This window comes from Zootoca vivipara, chromosome Z (assembly GCF_963506605.1).
Source record: "Zootoca vivipara chromosome Z, rZooViv1.1, whole genome shotgun sequence".
Taxonomy (NCBI): Eukaryota; Metazoa; Chordata; class Lepidosauria; order Squamata; family Lacertidae; genus Zootoca; species Zootoca vivipara.
This window is the reverse complement of record NC_083294.1, coordinates 1,461,363-1,478,951: the sequence shown is the minus strand read 5'-3', so window position 1 is coordinate 1,478,951 and position 17,589 is coordinate 1,461,363. Positions and strand designations below refer to the sequence as shown.

The following is a 17,589-nucleotide window of genomic DNA, read 5'->3' as shown; positions in this document are numbered from 1 at the left end:
AACAAAAATTTGACTCCCTATTGTTAATACAGTGGTACCTCGGTTTAAGTACCCAATTGGTTCCGGAAGTCTGTACTTAACTTGAAGCATACTTAAGCTAAAGCGAACTTTCCCATTAAAAATAACGGAAAGTGGATTACTCCGTTCCGGATGGGTCCATGGAGTGCTCAACCTGAAGCGTACTTAACCCAAAGTATGAGTGCAATTGGTTCTGGAAGTCCGTACTTAACCTGAAGCATACTTAACCTGAAGCGAACTTTCCCATGGAAAGTAATGGAAAGTGGATTAATCCGTTCCAGATGGGTCTGCGGAGTACTTAAACTGAAAGTACTCAAACCGAGGCGTACTTAAACCGAGGTGTGACTGTTTTGATTACATCGCTATGATGTAGGAATGATGTATTTTGGGCGGCGTTTCTTGTTGATAGGAAAACTGATAACAGTGGAGGTTCTCTTTTGTTCAGGGCTCCCATCTTGCTTCACCTCCCTGCAGGTGGGGTCCTGTCATGCCACAGTCTTCTTTTAATAAAGGCCAAGCCTACTGGCTGCTGTTCTGCTCTGATATTCTTGGCCGGAGTCTTGTTTTGTCCAAGGGAGCCCTCAGATTTTCTGTTAACACCGCATTGCAGAGGGTTGGACTCTATGCCCCACAGGATCCCTTCCAGCTCTACATTTCTTATTTCTTTTTTTCAAATATTTTTATTGATTTTATAAAATGGAGGAAAAACACAGAAATACAAAAATACAAAATAAATCACATAAAGCACAAAAATACAAAATACAAAATGAAGGGGGGAAAAAAACTTCCATATTTTTCACTCATGTATCCTAACATTGTCGACTTCCTCGAGTCCCTCCTTTCTGCATTTCATTGTATATTGTAGTAAGGTCATATATATAATAAATGTTCATAAATGTACCAAGCAAACAGTACAGGAAGACAGGCCTGAAAACCATTTTGATTCTCCCAAAACGACCAAATATTTCTCTGTAAGGAGAGAAGGGGGGGTGAAGGAACTTTATCATTGTATCAAGGATTAAAGTGATTTCCATCTCAAAGGAATGGCCAGGCTACCCAGGAAAAGGCAAATTAAGAACTTTGTTAAATTAATAAGTTACATAGTAAGAAAGGATAGACAGGACTTCATGTTAATACCTCCTCACACCCAACTGCTTACCAACAATACTTGCATTTACATATTGTCAATATCATCCTTAGTAATTTCTATATCATACTTCAATCATCTTATTATTACTTAACTAACCAATTTCTATATCATATTTCAATCATCTTATTTTTACCTTAACTAACAAAAATTCATCTCATATTCTATACCAACAATCAATTCTTATTTTACCCTTGTATCTAAATCTTAATATACTACAATACCTCTACAAATCCTCCTCTACAACCTCCCTGTACTTAAAAGTCTTATCTTAAACATTTCCAATATTGCAATTATTTCTTAAATAAACTTTAAATTTCTTCCAATCTTCTTCCACCGACTCTTCCCTCTGGTCACGAAGTCTCCCAGTCAGTTCGGCCAGTTCCAGAAATTCAATCATCTTTAATAATAATAATAATAATAATAATAATAATAATAATAATATTTATACCCCGCCCATCTGGCTGGGTTTCCCCAGCCACTCTGGACAGCTTCCAACAGAAGAATAAAATAATCGATTAAAGATTAAAAGCCTCCCTACTAGCTAATTCTTAGCTAGTAAAATCCTTGATGCTGCTGTGGCATACAGAAAAAACGTAATATATTTTTTGGGTAGTTCTTCTCTAACTATCCCAAGTAAAAAAGCTTCTGGTTTCTTGACAAAGGTATTTTTCAACACTTTTTTCATTTAATTATAAATCTTTTCCCAGAAGTTCTTTACTTGGGGGCAAGTCCACCACATATGGTAAAAGGTTCCTTCTACACTCTTACATTTCCAACATTCATTATCATGCTTATGATAAATCTTTGCTAGTTTTACCAGTGTAAGGCACCATCTGTATATCATTTTCATCATATTTTCTCTTAAAGCATTACATGCAGTAAACTTGATATTCTTTCCCAATGCTCCATCATAATATTGTGCCCTACATCTTTTGCCCAGTCAATCATAGCAGATTTCGTTTGTTCATCCTTAATATGCCATTCCAACAATAAATTATACATCTTGGAAAGATTCTTTGTTTTAGATTCTAGCAATTCTGTCTCCAATTTAGACTTTTTTGGTTGAAATCCAGCTCTACATTTCTACGGTTCTATGACTCTATGGTTGCAGTGGAGATCATATCTGATCAGGGTGAAAGGATGAGTTTCACACACTGAGTTAGTTGCAGACCTGGGCAAATCACGTAGCCCTCCTTTATAGCCTTCCTTTCTTTGCTTGGTCCTCTTCCCAAGCCTGTGGAAACATTTGCCACTCTGGCTTCAGCAGAAGATGCAGAAACTGATAACCCCAATATTTGCAGCTTCTCCACTGGAATTTTAAGTGGGGGGGGGGTCACCAAGGAGGGTGCTTATCAGCAGAGCTGTCTGGGAGAGTATGAAGAAGCAGGTACGGTGTGCCTGGTTAATGTTAGAGTGACATTTAAGGTACCAATTGTACACAGGGGGTCGGAGCCGCTGCGTAGCCCTGTGACACAGGGTTCTGTCTTGGGCCCAGTCTTCTTCAACATCTTAATCAATGACTTGGATGATGGGCTTGAGGGCATCCTGAGCAAGTTTGCAGATGGCACCAAATTGGGAGGGGTGACTAATACCCCAGAGGACAGGATCACACTTCAAAATGACCTTAACAGTGTTCAGGACAGCCTTATGAGGAACGGAAGGAAGCCGTTCCTCATAAGGCATTGTTTCCAGGCCTTTGACCATTTTGGTTGCCATGCTCTGGACACGTTCCAGCTTGTCAGGATCCTTCTTGAACTGTGATGCCCAGAACTGGACACAGTACTCCAGGTGAGGTCTGACCAGTGCAGCATACAGTGGTACTATTACTTCCCTTGATCTAGATGCTATACTCCTATTGATGCAGCCCAGAATTGCATTGGCTTTTTGAGCTGCTGCATCACACTGTTGACTCATGTCAAGTTTGTGGTTTACCAAGACTACTAGATGCTTTTCACATGTACCGCTCTCAAGCCAGGTGTCTCCCATCCTGTACTTGTGCCTTTCATTTTTTTTTGCCCAAGTGTAGTTCTTTACATTAAAGATGTTGAAGAAGATTGGGCCCAAGACAGAACCCTGTGGCACCCCACTAGTCACCACTCTCCAGGATGAGGAGGAGCCATTGATGAGCAACCTTTGGGTTCGGTCAGTTAGCCAGTTACAAATTCACTGAATGGTAGCATTGTCTAGCCCGCATTTTACCAGCTTCTTTACAAGAATATCATGGGGCACCTGGTCAAAGGCCTTGCTGAAATCAAGATAAGTTGATTTCAGCATCAGACTGAAAGTTTGGGTTAACAGTGAAGGGGGAAATTATCACATCTTGCACAGAATCCCATGTCAAAGCAATTGACTTACCATGACATCTGTAAATGTGAACTCCAGACTCTCCCCCCCCCAGGTGAGAAAAGGAGGGGTGTGGGAGAAAGAAGTGTTCCGCCTATGCTCTTTATCTATGGCTGGCTTTGAAGTTTATCCTAATCAATTCTCCTTTCTCAAATGCGTGTGACGTGTGGGATCCTCCGGTGCTGTTTTCTCATAAAAACATAGAGCGAGAGGTCAAGGTGCTGGCGTTCCTTGTAGACCAATGACTGCAACATCTGTGCAAGAGGGTGGTCACTTTTCAGCAGCTGGACCTTATAGGGCATTATAGACTGGTCTATCTTTTAAGTTGTTTTAAAATATGGCGATGTTTTAATTATCTTTTTTGTTAACTTTGCCGTTGTGTGGTCTTCCTGGGTTCCTTGGGAGGAAGAGACGGATAAAAATAAAACAAATACAGTGGTACCTTGGCTTGCAACCGCCTCTGTTTACAACAAACTCAGGAAGCGACTGCTGCGGACCTGGAAGTGTTTACATCCGGGTTCTGCGGCGCTCAGATGCGCAGAAGCGATCTGCGCAACGCGCGCATGCACAGAGGCAATCTGTGCAGTGCACGCGTGCACAGAAGTGCTCTATTGGCACTTCACGCACGCGCAGAAGCATGCCTTCGGGGTGTGACCAATTCGGAGAGCGACCGGCTCCGCGGAACAGATTGCGGTCGCAAACCAAGGTACCATTGTATTCTCTTTGTTAAGTTTGATGTTGTGTAGTCTTCCTGGATTCCTTGGGAGGAAGAGACGGATAAAAATGAAACAAATGACAATACTGTACTGGGAAAACCATAGCTTGAACTATACAGGCCTTTGTTGGCAAGGTGATGTCTCTGCTTTTTAAGATGCTGTCTAGGTTTGTCATTGCTTTTCTCCCAAGAAGCAGGCGTCTTTTAATTTCGCGACTGCTGTCAACCTTGGCAGAAAGTGAGGAGGAATTAAAGAAACTTTTAATGAGGGTGAAAGAGGAGAGCGCAAAATATGGTCTGAAGCTCAACATCAAAAACACCCAAGATCATGGCCACTAGTCCCATCAGCTCCTGGCAAATAGAAGGGGAAGAAATGGAGGCAGTGAGAGATCACACATCTACAGTATTGAAAATATCTTATTCCCCATCCGATCTGTAAAAAAATAACCTGACAAACACGTTTCAGTGGCAGAGGATCATTTGCGTTGCATGCGAAAGGTCCCACGTTCAACCCTCAGCCTTCCCAAGTAGGACAGTTTCCTGAAACCCTAGAGAGCTGCTACCAGTCCCTGTAGGTAATAGAGCAGTAGGCTCCTCTCTTGCTGCCACCCATTTAATTTCTGTTGATGGTGGCACTCTGAGGGGGCCTAGGCAGAAACAAATCCTGTGCACACAGAAGGTGGCCACACACCACATCCCTAATGCGGCAGATTTCCCATCTCTGAGCCATTTCATGGAATTAAAGAATATAATCATAGAATCATAGAGTTGGAAGAGACCACAAGGGCCATCCAGTCCAACCCCCTGCCAAGCAGGAAACACCATCAAAGCATTCTTGACATATGGCTGTCAAGCCTCTGCTTAAAGACCTCCAAAGAAGGAGATTCCACCACACTCCTTGGTAGCAAATTCCACTGGCGAACAGCTCCTACTGTCAGGAAGTTCTTCCTAATGTTTAGGTGGAATATTTTTTCTTGTAGCTTGAATACATTGCTCCGTGTCTGCTTCTCTGGAGCAGCAGAAAACAACCTTTCTCCCTCCTCCATATGACATCCTTTCATATATTTGAACATGGCTATCATATCACCCCTTAACCTTCTCTTCTCCAGGCTAAACATACCCAGCTCCCTAAGCCGTTCCTCATAAGGCATCGTTTCCAGGCCTTTGACCATTTTGGTTGCCCTCTTCTGGACCCGTTCCAGCTTGTCAGTATCCTTCTTGAACTGTGGTGCCCAGAACTGGACACAGTACTCCAGGTGAGGTCTGACCAGAGCAGAATACAGTGGTACTATTACTTCCCTAGATCTAGATGCTATACTCCTATTGAGACTAGTTCGAAGCGCTTTCTGATTGCTCGTTAGGAGAGGCTTGCCTGCGCTTCCCCACTCTTAATTGCCACAGAGGATTCCAGGCATGTTCCGTCATTCCTGTTTTGTTCTGCCTGAGCGGGAATTCGAGAATAAAAGGGCTGATGAAAAGGGTGCGCTGGGCTGAGTGGAGCGCAGCACATTCCTCAGCGTCACATGGAGGTGGGCTGGCGGGGGAGGAGGGATGGAACGGAATCCTCCATCCTGGAAACCCCCACCCCTAACCCAGGGTGAAAGGTATCTCATGGAGGAATGTGGCTTGAAACCAGGCAGGAATGGTGTGTGTGTGTGTGTGTGTGTGTGTGTGTGTGTGTGTGAGAGAGAGAGAGAGAGAGAGAGAGAGAGAGAGAGAGAGAGAGAGAGAATGAAAGGCTAAGTATGTGCACAGACAGGTCCCCCTGCCAACACAACAAGGAGGGTGGCACACATGTCACCAGGCCAGACACAGGGTCTTCTCCTTCTCCTTCTCCTTCTCCTTCTCCTTCTCCTTCTCCTTCTCCTTCTCCTCCTCCTCCTCCTCCTCCTTCTTCTTCTTCTTCTTCTTCTTCTTCTTCTTCTTCTTCTTCTTCTTCTTCTTCTTCTTCTTCTTCTTCTTCTTTCACTCGTAGCCGAGTAAGATTGTCTTCTATCAGCACGATTTTAAACAATGGGTCCGTAAGTGACTGTGGAGGCCAATTCTGGATCCACACGTCCTTCCACAGTGGGGACATTGGTTTCTCCAACTGGTAGACATCAAACTCTGAGTCTCCTTCTTCTTCTTTGGTGATCACTCATTGCCGTGTAAGATTGTCTTCCATAAACACGGTTTTAACAACGGGTCTGTTGGCTGTGGAGGCCAATTCTGGATCCGCATGTCCTTCCACAGTGGGGACCTTGGTTTCCAGGCGGGAATTGATCACGGTGTGGATTTGCCAAGCGTGCTTTCCTCTTAGCACGTTTCTCCCTTGCATCCTGAGATTGAGTTTCTTCAAAGCCCATGAGACCTTTGGACAAGGCTGTTCTCCAACTGGAGCGATCCCAGGCCAGTGACTCCTCTTCATCCTATAGAGAAGTGACTAGTGGGGTGCCACAGGGATCTGTCTTGAGCCCAGTCTTCTTCAACATCTTTATCAATGACTTGGATGATGGGCTTGAGGGCATCCTGAGCAAGTTTGCAGACGACACCAAATTGGGAGGGGTGGCTACACTTGGGCAAAAAAAAATGAAAGGCACAAGTACAGGATGGGAGACACCTGGCTTGAGAGCGGTACATGTGAAAAGGATCTAGGAGTCTTGGTAGACCACAAACTTGACATGAGTCAGCAGTGTGATGCAGCAGCTCAAAGAGCCAATGCAATTCTGGGCTGCATCAATAGGAGTACAGTATAGCATCTAGATTAAGGAAAGTAATAGTACCATTGTATTCTGCTCTGGTCAGACCTCACCTGGAGTACTGTGTCCAGTTCTGGGCACCACAGTTCAAGAAGGATACTGACAAGCTGGAACGTGTCCAGAAGAGGGCAACCAAAATGGTCAAAGGCCTGGAAACGATGCCTTATGAGGAACGGCTTAGGGAGCTGGGTATGTTTAGCCTGGAGAAGAGAAGGTTAAGGTGTGATATGATAGCCATGTTCAAATATATCAATGTATGTCATATAGAGGAGGGAGAAAGGTTGTTTTCTGCTGCTCCAGAGAAGTGGACACGGAGCAATGGATTCAAACTTCAAGAAAGAAGATTCCACCTCAACATTAGGAAGAACTTCCTGACAGTAAGAGCTGTTTGGCAGTGGAATTTGCTGCTAGGGAGTGTGGTGGAGTCTCCTTCTTTGGAGGTCTTTAAGCAGAGGCTTGACAGCCATATGTCAAGAATGCTTTGATGGTGTTTCCTGCTTGGCAGGGGGTTGGACTGGATGGCCCTTGTGGTCTCTTCCAACTCTATGATTCGATGTACCATGCACATTTGCACATTGCGGCGACACCTGCTTCCCAGCTGCTTCACAGTTGCCTTTGCCTCCCCTCACCGTCTCCAGGGCTTGTCTCCTCCTCCGAGCTAGTCAGCACCTGCTCCTCATCGCCATGTAAGAATGGAGGCACCTGCAACGACTCGGAAGATGGCTACAGCTGCCTCTGTCCCCAGAACCTCTCAGCCTATATGGGGAAAGACTGCGAGTACCTATACGATGTGTGTGCTGGGCACCCCTGTCCACCTGAGTGGATCTGCCGCGGGACTCCTGGACACCTGAACTACACCTGCCATTGTCAGCCCAGCCTGGCAGGTGTCTCCTGCAGCAGCGAAGGCGAGGAGGTGTGCAAGAGAAGTCCTTGCCTGCAGTCTCATTTGCAGTGTGTGGAGGTTCCTGGTGGGTACGGCTGCCAGTGCCAGGCTGGCCATGGTGGTGCCCGCTGCCAGGAGGATGTAGGCGAGTGTGCCTCTAGTCCGTGCCAGAATGGGGCCATCTGCCTGGACAGGGCGAACGAGTACAGCTGCTTCTGTGTGCCTGGCTTCCAGGGCTACCGCTGCGAAATAGACATCAACGAGTGTGCCTCCCGGCCGTGCCAACACAACAGCACCTGTCTCAACCTGATGGACGAGTATGCTTGCCAGTGCCTACCTGGCTACACAGGTATGCCTTGCAGCCGATGCCTCCCGGGTTGGGAGCTGCGTTCCTTTGGGGCAACTGTGGGGGAAGGGGCATATGCCAAATGCAAAAGTGGGTGGGGTAACCGTAGTGCATTTTACCTTTGCCCAGGAGGATGCAACTCGAAATAATAATAATAATAATAATAATAATAATAATAATAATAATAATAATTTATTATTTATACCCCGCCTATCTGGCTGGGTTTCCCTAGCCACTCTGGGCGGCGGCTTCCAACAGAAATATTAGAATACACAAATTTCTTAAAGATTAAAAGCTTCCCTAAACAGGGCTGCCTTCAGATGTCCTCTAAAAGTCTGGTAGTTATTTTTCTTTTTGACATCTGGTGGGAGGGCGTTCCACAGGGCAGGTGCCACTACCGAGAAGGCCCTCTGCCTGGTTCCCTGTAACCTCACTTCTCACAATGAGGGAACTGCCAGAAGGCCCTCGGAGCTGGACCTCAGTGTCCGGGCAGAACGATGGAGGTGGAGACGCTCCTTCAGGTATACTGGACCCACACCGTTTAGGGCAGGCATGCCCAAATTTCGGCCCTCCAGATGTTTTGGACTACAATTCCCATCATCCCTGACCACTGGTCCTGTTAGCTAGGGATCATGGGAGTTGTAGGCCAAAACATCTGGAGGGCCGCAGTTTGGGGATGCCTGGTTTAGGGCTTTCAAGGTCAGTACCAACACTTTGAATTGTGCTCAGAAACATACTGGGAGCCAATGTAGATCTCTCAGGACCGGTGTTATGTGGACCAATGGCCGCTCCTAGTCATCCGTCTGGCTGCCACATTTTGGATTAATTGCAGTTTCTGGGTCACCTTCAAGGGTAGTCCCACGTAGAGCGCATTGCAGTAGTCCAAGTGGGAGATAACCAGAGCATGCACTACTCTGGTGAGACAGTCTCTTGGCAGGTAGGGTCTCAGCCTGCGTACCAGATGGAGCTGATAGACAGCCGCCCTGGACACAGAATTAATCTGTGCCTCCATGGACAGCTGTGAGTCCAAAATGACTCCCAGGCTGCGCACCTGGTCTCTCAGGGGCACATTTATCCCATTCAGGACCAGGGAGTCCTCCACACCTGCCCGCCTCCTGTCCCCCACAAACAGTACTTCTGTCTTGTCAGGATTCAACCTCAATCTGTTAGCCGCCATCCATCCTCCAACCGCCTCCAGGCACTCACACAGGACCTTCAATGCCTTCACTGGTTCTGATTTGAAAGAGAGGTAGAGCTGGGTATCGTCCGCATACTGATGAACACCCAGCCCAAACCCCATGATGATCTTTCCCAGCAGCTGCATGTAGATGTTAAAAAGCATGGGGGAGAGGACAGAGCCCTGAGGCACCCCACAAGTGAGAGCCCAGGGGTCTGAACACTCATCCCCCAACACCACTTTCTGGACACGGCCGAGGAGGAGGGAGCAGAACTACTGTATGACAGTGCCCCCAGCTCCCAACCCCTCTAGATGGTCCAGAAGGATGTTATAGTCTTTTTTTTTTTTAAAAAAAATAATTTTAAAAATAATCTTTTTTAATTTTAAAATAGAAATAAAACAAAACATCCAACTAAAATAAAATAACACGAAGTAAATACACAGCTAATCCATCATATAAATTCAAACACCATTTAACCTATCTTCTACAATGTTATTTCAACTTAACTTATGCCTTTTCATGTTCACATATTCATATCTTCTTGTACAATTCGACTTCTCTTCCTCCCTGGCTTCAAATTTATTACCATTCCCACTGCTTCTGTTTATTTTCCTCTTGGGAGCTCTACAAGATATTTGTCTTAAAGTTCCTTTATATATATTCCAATTTTTTTCCAAATTTTCCTTAATTTATTTATTCGAACCACCCCTTATCGATACTGACAAGCTGGAATGTGTCCAGAAGAGGGCAACCAAAATGGTCAATGGCCTGGAAATGATGCCTTATGAGGAACGGCTTAGGGAGCTGGGTATGTTTAGCCTGGAGAAGAGAAGGTTAAGGGGTGATATGATAGCCATGTTCAAATATATAAAAGGATGTCATATAGAGGAGGGCGAAAGGTTGTTTTCTGCTGCTCCAGAGAAGCGGACACGGAGCAATGGATTCAAACTACAAGAAAGAAGCTTCCACCTAAACATTAGGAAGAACTTCCTGACAGTAAGAGCTGTTCGGCAGTGGAATTTGCTACCAAGGAGTGTGGTGGAGTCTCCTTCTTTGGAGGTCTTTAAGCAGAGGTTTGACAGGCATATGTCAAGAATGCTTTGATGGTGTTTCCTGCTTGGCAGGGTGTTGGACTGGATGGCCCTTGTGGTCTCTTCCAACTCTATGATTCTATGATTCCATGAATTTGTCAATTTGGCCAGACCGATGTAACTAATTACTTTCTCTTGTTACTCTCTTATGGTTGGGACTTCCTGGCTTCTCCATAATTTAGCAATTAGAATTCGTGCTGCCGCCACTGAATATAGAAATATTTTTTCGTCCTTTTTATCCAATTCTTTATCCACCATTCCTAATAGGAAAGACTCTGGAGTTTTTTTGATATTATATTTAAATATTTTCTTAAGCTCTTCTAATACCCCATTCCAAAAAGGCTTAATCTTGGCACAGTGCCACCATATGTGTGTGAATGAACCTATTTCTTTCTGGCACCTCCAGCACTGATCATTTTTATTTTTAGACATTTTACAAATTTTAACTGGTGTCAAATACCACCTATAAAACATTTTAATTAAATTTTCTCTAATTGCCTCTGTTCTTCCTAATGTTGAGGTGGAATCTTTTCTCTTGTAGTTTGAATCCATTGCTCCGTGTCCGCTTCTCTGGAGCAGCAGAAAATAACCTTTCTCCCTCCTCTATATGACATCAATTACTTTCAATGGGAAAGTTTGCTTCAGGTTAAGTACACTTCAGGTTAAGTACGGACTTCCATAACCAATTACACTCATACTTCGGGTTAAGTACGCTTTAGGTTGAGTACTCCGTCTGGAATGGATTAATCCACTTTTCGTTATTTTCAATGGGAAAGTTCGCTTCAGGATAAGTACGCTTCAGTTTAAGTACTCCGCGGACCGTCTGGAATGGATTAATCCACTTTCCATTACTTTCAATGGGAAAGTTCACTTCAGGTTAAGTACAGTGTACTTAAACCGAGGTCCACTGTATTATTATTACTTATCCTGAGCCGGTTGGAGGGTGCAGAGAAAGAAATGGTGGAAACCAGGAACCTACTTAAATGGAGTGAAATCAAGATAGATGGCATTTCATTCTCTCTCTCTCTCTCTCCCCAATAATTTTCTCAGATTGCTCTCCTCTCCTTGTTCTCCTTGAGTAGAGCTAAATTTTCACTGCCAAGAAAGTGCTTGCCTCCCACATTACTGGGGGCAGGAGAGGGGGTGACTGAGAACCAGCAGAAGGGCAATCTGATGTTGCTAGAGCCCCCACCCGTCCCATCTCCCTGTCTTCAGCCAGTCACCCTGACATTCCTTCAGAGCAATGTAACTCCTGTAAGGCCCCTGCCGTTGACTCCGCAAGGAAGAGCAAGGTCAGAAAGAGCGTCTGCGTGCTGGCTGGTGCCAGGTGCAGGCGGGGGGCACTCACGATTGAATTCCACGCTGATAGGATGCGGACACTGAGAAAACACCCTTGTGGGAGCTGTTTCGACACAAAACTGGCAGGTGGGGAGTGAATCAGGGCCCACTGAGATGGTTTGGTGTCACAAAACAACCTGAGCTGTAGAGAGGAATTCAAAAGCCCCTTGAATTGTGCTGTTTCACTCTTTAATTGTTTTAAGAGTTGAGGAGGTTACGGTTTTATGGCTCTTGCTGCCTCTTAGGACAGCATTGTAGACGCGGATTGGAGAGAAGCACTGATAAGTCTGTTGTGGGGGAGGAAAGGAAAGGAGAATGTTAGCTGCTTTGAGACTCATTCGGGTAGTGATAAAGCGGGATATCAAATCCACACTCCTCCTCCTCCTCCTCCTCCTCTTCTTCTTCAGAGTGAGCCGTTAAAGCCAGTAAAGTCATCCCTCGGTTTAAGTACGCCTCGGTTTGAGTATTTTCAGTTTAAGTACTCCGCGGACCTGTCTGGAACGGATTAATCCACTTTCCATTACTTTCAATGGGAAAGTTTGCTTCAGGATAAGTACGCTTCAGGTTAAGTACGGACTTCTGGAACCAATTACACTCATACCTCGGGTTAAGTATGCTTCAGGTTGAGTTCTCCGCGGACCCATCTGGAACGTGTATTAATCAACTTTCCATTACTTTCAATGGGAAAGTTCGCTTCAAGTTAAGGACGCTACAGGTTAAGTACTCCGCGGACCATCTGGAACAGATTAATCCACTTTCCATTACTTTCCATGGGAAAATTCACTTCAGCAAAAGTACGCTTCAGGTTCAGTACAGACTTCCGGAATGAATTGTGTTTGTAAACCGAGGTACCACTGTAAAGAGGCCGTTGCCTGACTGCCTAACAGAATTGTTAGAGTAAAAGGGTTTTTAAAACTGTTATTATGCTTCTGGCTAACCAATCCGGATTACATTTTCAAGGTTGAGATTTTAAACATCAGAGCAGCCTTTTTTGTGTACTTACGCTCCAATCTTAAGGAAAATTGCGAAGACGTTTTGGATGAAGGAGTTGTAGCTCCTTGCAGGATCTGGATACGACGTCAAAAAAAGTGCTAGCGCTTTGATTAAGCTACAAAGGCGAGGAATGAGATCGGCTTTACCATCTATATACCTCTCAAATCTTCACACACTTGACAATAAAATGGATGATCTGCACCTTATTAATCAAACCTATCTCAATAGTACCACTGTATTCTGCCCTGGTCAGACCTCACCTGGAGTACTGTGCTAAGCAGGAAACACCATCAAAGCATTCCTGACAGATGGCTGTCAAGCCTCCACTTAAAGACCTCCAAAGAAGGAGACTCCACCACACTGCTCTTACTGTCAGGAAGTTCTTCCTAATGTTGAGGTGGAATCTTCTTTCTTGTAGTTTGAATCCATTGCTCCGTGTCCACTTCTCTGGAGCAGCAGAAAACAACCTTTCTCCCTCCTCTATATGAGATCCTTTTATATATTTGAACATGGCTATCATATCACCCCTTAACCTTCTCTTCTCCAGGCTAAACATACCCAGCTCCCTAAGCCGTTCCTCATAAGGCATCATTTCCAGGCCTTTGACCATTTTGGTTGCCCTCCTCTGGACACGTTCTAGCTTGTCAGTATCCTTCTTGAACTGTGGTGCCCAGAACTGGACACAGTACTCCAGGTGAGGTCTGACCAGAGCCTTGTCTGACATCCATGTGCCACCCAGTCACACTTCACATGCCCCCACAAAAACGTGGACATTTGGCCGGCATGGGCTGAGCATTCTCTGGCATGATGGGACGCAAGGAAGTTTGCTGAATGCTCAACAGCTCTTGATCCACCAGATTAGGGGCCCTGCACATTCCTTGTGGATTAGCATAGTCATGACTGCTGTGAAGCAGAACTCTGCCAGAAAGTAGGATTAGGAGGACTGGCAGGTGGCAGCCCAGAGATGTATGCCCAGGCCTGATGCGAACACAGCAGCTCATGTAAAATACTACACTTGGGCAAAAAAATAAAAAATGAAAGGCACAAATACAGGATGGGAGACACCTGGCTTGAGAGCAGTACATGTGAAAAGGATCTAGGAGTCTTGGTAGACCACAAACTTGACATGAGTCAGCAATGTGATGCAGCAGCTCAAAAAGCCAATGTAATTCTGGGCTGCATCAATAGGAGTATAGCATCTAGATCAAGGGAAGTAATAGTACCACTGTATTCCACTCTGGTCAGACCTCACCTGGAGCACTGTGTCCAGTTCTGGGCACCACCTGACAGTAAAAGCTGTTCGGCAGTGGACTTTGCTGCCAAGGAGTGTGGTGGAGTCTCCTTCTTTGGAGGTCTTTAAGCGGAGGCTTGACAGCCATCTGTCAGGAATGCTTTGATGGTGTTTCCTGCTTGGCAGGGGGTTGGACTGGATGGCCCTTGTGGTCTCTTCCAACTCTATGATTCTATGATTCTACTAGCTGACCCGGCCACGTGTTGCTGTCAGCCATATGTCAAGAATGCTCTGATGGTGTTTCCTGCTTGGCAGGGGGTTGGACTGGATGGCCCTTGTGGTCTCTTCCAACTCTATGATTCTATGATTCCCTCTGAACCCCCAACTCAATAGTTGCACCCTAGCCAAACTTTAAGATGGCCATGAAAACACACTAAGGGCTTGTCCACACTTCCACATGTTCTGCATGTTGTCTAGGAAGCATGTGTCCAAGCAGTTTTCTGCTTGTCCTGTCCTTTGTAGGCTCACCCTTCATATACCAGATGGAGCTGGATGAGGCAGTAGTCTCACCCTGCATAATGGCAGCTTGAGGTTAAACCCCAGCTCTACCTCTCTTTCAAATCAGAACCAGTGAAGGCGGTGAAGGTCCTGTGTGAGTGCCTGGAAGCGGTTGGAGGATGGATGGCAGCTAACAGATTGAGATTGAATCCTGACAAGACAGAAGTACTGTTTGTGGGGGACAGGAGGTGGGCAGGTGTGGAGGGCTCCCTGGTCCTGAATGGGGTAACTGTGCCCCTGAAGGACCAGGTGCACAGAGTCATTTTGGACTCACAGCTGTCCATGGAGGCGCAGGTCAATTCTGTGTCCAGGGCAGCTGTCTATTAGCTCCATCTGGTATGCAGGCTGAGACCCTACCTGCCTGCAGACTGTCTCGCCAGAGTGGTGCATGCTCTAGCTATCTCCCGCTTGGACTACTGTAATGTGTTCTACGTGGGGCTACCTTTGAAGGTGACCCGGAAACTACAACTAATCCAGAATGCGGCAGTTAGACTGGTGACTGGGAGCGGCCCCTGAGACCACATAACACCGGTCTTGAAAGATCTACATTGGCTTCCAGTACGTTTCCGATCACAATACAAAGTGCTGGTGCTGATCTTTAAAGCCCTAAATGGCCTCGGTCCAGTATACCTGAAGGAGCGTCTCCACCCCCATCGTTCTGCCTGGAAACTGAGGTCCAGTGCCAAGGGCCTTCTGGCGGTTCCCTCCCTGCGAGAATCCAAGTTGCAGGGAACCAGGCAGAGGGCCTTCTCGGTAGTGGCACCCGCCCTGTGGAACGCCCTCCCCTCCCAAGGCAGCCCTGTTTAGAGAGGCTTTTAATCTTTAATCGATTATTTTATTCTTCTGTTTGAAGCCCCCCAGAGTGGCTGGGGAAACTCAGCCAGATGGGCGGTGTGTAAATAATAAATAATAATAATAAATTATTATTATTATTATTATTATTATTATTATTATTATTATTATTCCTCTGTTCCTCAGACTTTTTGGGCTTCTGTTCACCTGTAAACTGAGCAAGGAAGTAAAAGTCCCAAAGCACTGAAATATTTAAAAGTGTGGCATGTAAATACTCCTGTTAATTCGCCATTCTTTCTTCTGCTCTTCCAACAAAGGGGTGAACTGTGAAGTGGAGGTTGATGAATGTGAGTCGGGCCCTTGCTCGAACGGCGCCACCTGCAGCGACCATGTTGGGTTCTTCACCTGCTCGTGTACACCTGGGTATGAGGGGGCGCAGTGTGAGGTGGACGTCAATGAGTGCCAGAGCCACCCGTGTCTCAATGAGGGAAGGTGCCTCGACCTCATCAACAGGTGAGTCGCAATGGCTTCACCCAGCAGGATTGGATATGGCTCCCGTTCATAGGTGCCAAGTTCCGGATTGAAGAATCCGGGATCAGCAGCGCCGCCGGGGCCGGTGCTAGGGTTTTTTGTGCCCTAGACATTACTGATCCGTTGCTGGATCCTTTGCAATTTGCTTATCGAGCTAATAGGTCAGTAGATGACCACAATCAACATGGCATTGCACTACATCCTGCAACACCTGGATTCCTTGCGGACCTATGTGCGAGTTCTGTTTGTGGACTTTAGCTCAGCTTTTAATACTATTGCCCCATTTAAATTGTTTTCTAAATTACTTCATCTTAATGTACCTGCCCCTGTTTGCTGATGGATATACAGTAGGGTGATGACTTTTTCATTTTTTTCTCAAAAATTATTTCCTGTAGCACAAATGGATGAACCTTTGCCTATTAATGACTAAAATGAGGTATATTCCATTGAAATATTAAAAAAGGTCACGCAAAACCATTTTTAATTTTTTTGGATGCCGTTTTACCATTTCATAAAATTGTATTAACAATTCTATACATATTTCGTATCGAATTTGGACACAACACCACATTCCACAATGGGGAGTGTTCTTAGCAACATAGGCTATACAAGTGTCACACCTGCACAAGGTAAAAGCCCCTTTTTGGGACGTCAAAACTCAGCCAGCGGACCCTGCCGGACATGCTGGGGAAAGAGCCTACAGGAGAGGTAGCAAAACATCGTCCTCTAGCGGCGTCTATACTGTTACTGCAGCTAAGAAAAGCTTCCTTGTGTGTCTGACGACCCTGTATAATGTTGCATATATGTGACTCTCAAGCTTGGGTTCAATTTTATATCTGCTTACAGTGACTTCAAAAATGGTCAAAAAACTGATAAAAATTTTTAAATCATTTTGTGCGTTTTTTAATCAAATCTCTTTGAAAGTAATATTTTATCTAATCTTTAATGAAAGCTCATCAAATTATGATACAAGGAAATGAGGTTGTAAAAAAGCCATCACCCTAATATGCAGCTTTTTAACAGACAGGAGGCAGCAGGTGAGGTTGGTGGAAATTATATCGAGCAACAATACCATCAGTTCAGGTGCTCCCCAGGGGTGTGTCCTTTTCCCACTTCTTTTCTCTCTATACACAAATGACTGTACCTCAAGTGATCCATCAGTTAAGCTCTTGAAATTTGCTGATGACACAACAGTTATTGGGCTTATCCAGGAGAGGGTGAATCTGCGTAAAGGCGGGAAGTAGACCATCTTGTTTCGTGGTGCACCAGAAATAATTTGGTAATAAATGTCCAAAAGACAGTTGAAATGGTAATTGATTTCAGAAGGCACCCTTCTGTCCTGCCGCCAATTTCCATCCTTGGTAACATGGTCGTAGTACCGGTAGTAGAGTCCTTTAAGTTCCTGGGCTCTATAATTTCTCAAAAGTTAAATTGGTCAAGCAACATCAATAGTATTATTTAAAAGGTCCACCAGAAGTTGTATTTTCTGCATCAACTAAGGAAATTTAAATTGCCCCAGGAAGTGTTGATCCAATTTGACAGAAGCATCATTGAAACGGTTCTCTGTAATTCTATTACTGTTTGGTATGGTACAGCCTCCAAGACAGACAAGAAAAGGCTCCAACGAGCTGTAATAATTGCAGAAAGGGTAATTGTGCTAGCTTGCCTACAATAGAGTCAATCT

At 45.2% G+C, this 17,589-nt stretch overlaps 1 protein-coding gene across 1 annotated transcript in view; it reads left to right on the top strand.

Annotated features, from left to right (window-relative positions):
• Positions 1 to 17,589, top strand: part of CRB2 (crumbs cell polarity complex component 2) — a 67,786-nt gene that overhangs the window by 13,051 nt on the left and 37,146 nt on the right. Inside the window, exons 2-3 of the mRNA XM_035112743.2 lie at positions 7,603 to 8,196; positions 15,692 to 15,887. Coding sequence (XP_034968634.2) covers positions 7,603 to 8,196; positions 15,692 to 15,887 — 790 coding nt within the window. The remainder of the gene's footprint in view (positions 1 to 7,602; positions 8,197 to 15,691; positions 15,888 to 17,589) is intronic.